The sequence below is a fragment of the Engraulis encrasicolus genome, chromosome 14 (assembly GCF_034702125.1).
Source record: "Engraulis encrasicolus isolate BLACKSEA-1 chromosome 14, IST_EnEncr_1.0, whole genome shotgun sequence".
NCBI classification, from domain to species: domain Eukaryota; kingdom Metazoa; phylum Chordata; class Actinopteri; order Clupeiformes; family Engraulidae; genus Engraulis; species Engraulis encrasicolus.
The window spans coordinates 48,096,228-48,101,227 of NC_085870.1; the positions used below are offsets into that span (position 1 = coordinate 48,096,228).

Sequence of the window (5,000 nt, forward strand, 5' to 3'; positions counted from 1 at the left end):
ATACATACACCACAGCGGTCTGTCTTTACATTAGAGTTCCGCGTTCGGTTCCGGCTTCATAAGTATTTGTAGAAGTTGGCAGGGGGGACAGTACTGGTTTGGTACACGTTTACATAGCAGAGCAGAGGGTGAGCAGTCGCCCTGAGGGGCCGCGTTAACTCAATGGCCAGGCTTTCACACCATGGTTAACAACAAAAGCAAAGGAGTCCTCATCGAAACGATACCAGTTACTCATTACTCACTAGGCAAGTCGTCTTGTGAATTGTAGGCAGTTGGATATTGTTGAGGTTGGACTGTAGATTTAGCCATAGTAATTGTAGCCAATTCCCTCGGTCTAGCCAACGTGCATTCACAATTTCTGCCTGTGCATTAATCCGGTCCTGAATAAAGGTTAACATGTCTGGGAACTGTGGAGACGCGTATTAATAAGATTATAAAACTCTACCTGCCATATTGTGTCATAGGCTGCAGCCATATCTGCCCCGTGCATTAATCCGACCTTGTGTGTGTGTGTGTGTGTGTGTGTGTGTGTGTGTGTGTGTGTGTGTGTGTGTGTGTGTGTGTGTGTGTGTGTGAATTTATCCGGCCCTGCTACCTGAAAGGTCACAGAGGAATAATGATGCCCAATGAGCGACTATTCATCTCTTCCTGTCCCTTGGAAATAGTCTCAGAAGATACATACACGCACATATACACATAATTATGCACAATAAAGAGTCAGCACAGAGGTATATTTTTGATTCTGTTTAATGGGTATTATATGGACTTTAAATGAGAAACAAAAGCATGAAATTAAGCTGTAACGATAAGCAGGAGGGAGGGAGTGGGGAGGGGGTAGGGGTTGAGTATAAACGTTTTTTTTATGTGATGTAGGTCTCATCTAGAGTAATTATCAATCCGCTAGAATGTCAGAATAAATAAAGCCATTGAAAATAGAAAGCCTGACAAAGTTCTTTAAAAAAAAAAAAAAAAAAACAGGCCACCTGACAGGAGAGGGCGCTACAAAGATATAAAATTATATAATTATACATCAAAGATCTGAAGGTAAATACTGTACATCATGTCCACTGGGTTGCCATGGAGTCCATTGCTAGCCTGCGCTCACAACCTCTTGAACAACAAACACTTCACCATAGGTACAGTATCCATGGTAACAGAGCGACTATTACTGCTAAATGCCCTATAGAGTCGTACGAAAGTAAGAAGCAAGCGCATGTGGCGATGATACCGATCTGGGGTGCATTAATTGAAACCGTAGTTGCTAACTTTGTTAGCTACTTTCTTGCTTGTAATGCAATCTCCCATTACCAACTATCCTAACTGGCTAACAACTAGGCTTTCGAGTAACGCACCCCTGAAGAGGAAAAACGATAGCAGCCCGTTATGACAAAGGCTTTTTTCCCCATTATCCTAACTCCCGTCTTCACTTGTGCTTGCGGCCTTGTGATAGCACTGCAAGACGTCATTGACGACAGAAGTTTATTTCAATATCTCGTGAAAGACCATTTCAAAGGTCCGTTTCTCATTTGCAATTGCGATGCTGAATGGGGAAAAGTCAAGCACAGGCCGAGGACGGGAGTTTGGGATAACGGACTGTACCCATTAGCAGAGAAGCAGGACAATAGTATTAGTTACGTTACTGCAAACAGCTCAGCTCTCTCCAAAACCCCGTAGAGTTAATTACACAAGTTACAAACATCTGTAAAATAGCTTTCAATAATCGTGTTGCTATATGCTCTTTTAAAAAGTCATACAAGGGAGAAAAATGCACAATACTATTGTTTTTTCTTTTTTCTTAAAAGTGCAATTAATTTGTTGCCGAGTACAAAAATATACATTGGTATCTGTATATAAGTATAGAAAGGTGGTGTAATAATCTGCTTATGTGGAGACTTTGGAGTGCTAAGGTAAAGGGATACAAAACGAAGATCTGAGGCCAAACACACAAGACATTTCCCATTCTACAAGAGCTCTTGCATACATACTCATACACACACACACACACACACACACACACACACACACACACACACACACACACACACACACACACACACACACACACACACACGCACACACATGCGAACACACAGCGCATTATGTTGCTGTAATGTGTAGGCTACTATCTCGTAAAGCGTTGCTCTTCCTTGCTGTGTAATATGTAACATAACCTGCAGATGGCGCTAACTTATCTCTGCATTGCGGTATAGTATAAAATAGCTGTGGATGACGCTAACTGGTAATACTAGCATAAATATAAGAGTTAAGGAGCGTGTTATGGCTGAGTAAGGGTTAATAATACAGTTCTCTCTCTGTGTGTATAAGAACAGAAGTAGAAATACAAGGAGCATGTGTGTAAATGCACACGTTTGTGTAGTGACACCCCTGACTGCTATACGTACATGCTGTGTGTACTGTAGTGTGTGTGTAATGTATCTATTTGTATGTGTGTGTGTATAGTGTACGTATCTACGGATCTGTGTGTGTGTGTGTGTGGCAGGAATGAAACATGGGCCCACCGCTGTAGTTGTGTAAACAGAATCCAAGCATACAGTTTTCCACACGCGTCCTTTCAAGTTTATGCCTCTGCACGTACAGTATAAATAGCTTATATGTCAAAATCCTTAAATGGTCGCAGAAGAGGACATACTGGCAGCACACTCAAGCGGCCATCTTGGATGAGTCTATGAAGGAGGCGGCCATATTAGGTGAATCTAAGTGGAGGGCGGCCATCTTGGGTAGGTCTATGAAGAAGGTGGCTATCTTGAGTGGGTGTAGACTCACAGGTGTAGCTAGAGCACCTGTGGTACCGATCCAGTTCGGCACTGGTACCATCAAATGGCTGCTGACATGACATCAGAGTCAAATACAGAGTCCAGTTTCCATAGTTTGCATACTGTTAATGTCACCGTTACCATGGTGAACATACATGCTTTCTTTCGGTTACCATGGTTACCATTAGAGTTTGTTTCCATAGACACTGTTACAATCAGGGTTACTTGTCCCAACATACGGTACATTCCGTACTTCGCTCATTCTCTCCCATATATTTGTGTTTTGTGACATATATTTGATTTGATGCTTATACAAAGTCTTACACTCTTCTTACTGGATAACACATACACCTCTAACTCTCTCTCTCTCACATACACACACACACACACACACACATCTACACACACACAGGTTCCTGTGATGTGCTCTGTGCATTGCCTCATAGTTAGGAGTCCTCAGTCTTGTTGTCTCTGTGCTCGTTGAGGCCGGGTGGTGTGTGTGGTGTATGTGGTGTGTGTGGTGAGTGTGTGTGAGCGTGTGTGTGAGGGATTGAGTGTGTGTGCGTGTGCGTGGGCAGCTGGTTCTGCATGTCTCTGACGAGCTTCTCCAGTTTGTGCCGCGCGTCTCTCTCCCTCCGCAGCTCGCACCTCAGCTGCTCACGATCGTCCTCCGCACGCGCCAACTTGGCCTGAAGCTCCTCGATCTGGAGAACACACACAAACACACACACGAGTCAAGCCAAGTTGGCTTTTTGTCGATTTCTTTACATGCACTGGCCATTCAAATCATTGAAATTACATTTCTTACTTTCCCATGCAGATACAGATACTTTCACATCGACATACCATAGGTATGGACATAGACATAAGGTATGGATACACGCAAGCACACACACATGCACAGGTTTAATACATCTTATACACACAATATATTATTCTATGCAAACATTGTGTGTGTGTGTGTGTGTGTGTGTGTGTGTGTGTGTGTGTGTGTGTGTGTGTGTGTGTGTGTGTGTGTGTGTGTGTGTGTGTGTGTATAACTGTATGTACTGTATGTACAGTATGAGTGTGTGTCTGCGTTTGTGTCTCACCTGTGTGGAGTACTGTGCCCTGAGGGAGGCGCTGGCGTGGCAGTCTGGTCCACAGGGGTGTGAGTGTGAGTGTGAGTGTGAGTTGCGCTGCCTCTCTATCTCCCTCTGCAGGCGACTGCAGGCATCGCTGGCCTCGCGAACCTTCCGCTCCGTCTCGGCTCGAACCCGCTCCACCTCCCGCCGCAACGCACGCTTCGACTCCAGCGCCTCGCGGAGACCGCCTCGCTTACTCACGCGCACAAAGTCCACCTCCTAAAGCACACACACACACACAGAGTTACACACACATAGAGTTATAGGTACAGACTGACAGACACACACACACACACACTATCTACTAATGTTCGCTTACCACGCAAACACACCAAGAGACAGTTTTCAAAGCAAGAGCGACACAAACGCTTGTCACGCACATCGCTTTTGTCTCTTCTGTCGCCACCTCCTCCATACAATGTCAATTACTTCCATCGCTGTTGTCGCTCTAGCCACTTTTGGTGTGTTTGAACCGTTACAATTACTCACACATTGACTTAAACACACACACACACACACACACACGCACACACACACACACACACACACACACACACACACACGCACACACACACGTATCTACCTGTTGCAGGTTGCGTTTGGCCTGTAGTGCTGCGGTGAGTTTCTCCTCCTGCTTCATCCGCATTCTCAGTACGGCCTGCAGGAAGCGCTCGCGAGACTCTCTCGAACTCAGGTCGCCGCCCAGAGACTCACGCAGGGCCTCCAGGTCAGAGGTCAGCGGTTGCCCCGACAACAGCCGCTCGCCGGCCAATCCGCTGCCGTTGAGGAGGGAAGTGGGAGGGGCCAGCAAGGAGGAGGGTCTGGGACCTGCGTCAGGACGGAGGCAGGCAGATATCAGAGAGGGGTGTTAAAGTTTGTCAAACTGAGGGACAAATTATTGTAACGCAAAATTAAAATGATCTCGCAAGCCAAATAAAATGACCCAGCAGGCCAGGGGGTCGTTTCTCGACAGTGCCTTTGCTAACGACTTTAGCCATTTTGTTCGTTCTTAAGACCAACGTTGTAACCAAGGTCTTGAGTTGGTCTTAAGTTGTTCTTAAGTTGTTCTTAAGTTGGTCTTGTGTCTAAAGACCAACTGAAG

General features: G+C 45.5%; 1 protein-coding gene across 1 annotated transcript in view; it reads right to left on the reverse strand.

Moving 5' to 3' along the window:
* Positions 1–731: 731 nt before the first annotated feature.
* Positions 732–5,000, reverse strand: part of skib (v-ski avian sarcoma viral oncogene homolog b) — a 32,084-nt gene continuing 27,815 nt past the window's right edge. The window contains exons 6-8 of the mRNA XM_063216696.1: positions 4,482–4,726; positions 3,866–4,117; positions 732–3,478 (exon numbers count right to left, since the gene is read on the reverse strand). Coding sequence (XP_063072766.1) covers positions 3,221–3,478; positions 3,866–4,117; positions 4,482–4,726 — 755 coding nt within the window. The 3' untranslated portion in view covers positions 732–3,220. The remainder of the gene's footprint in view (positions 3,479–3,865; positions 4,118–4,481; positions 4,727–5,000) is intronic.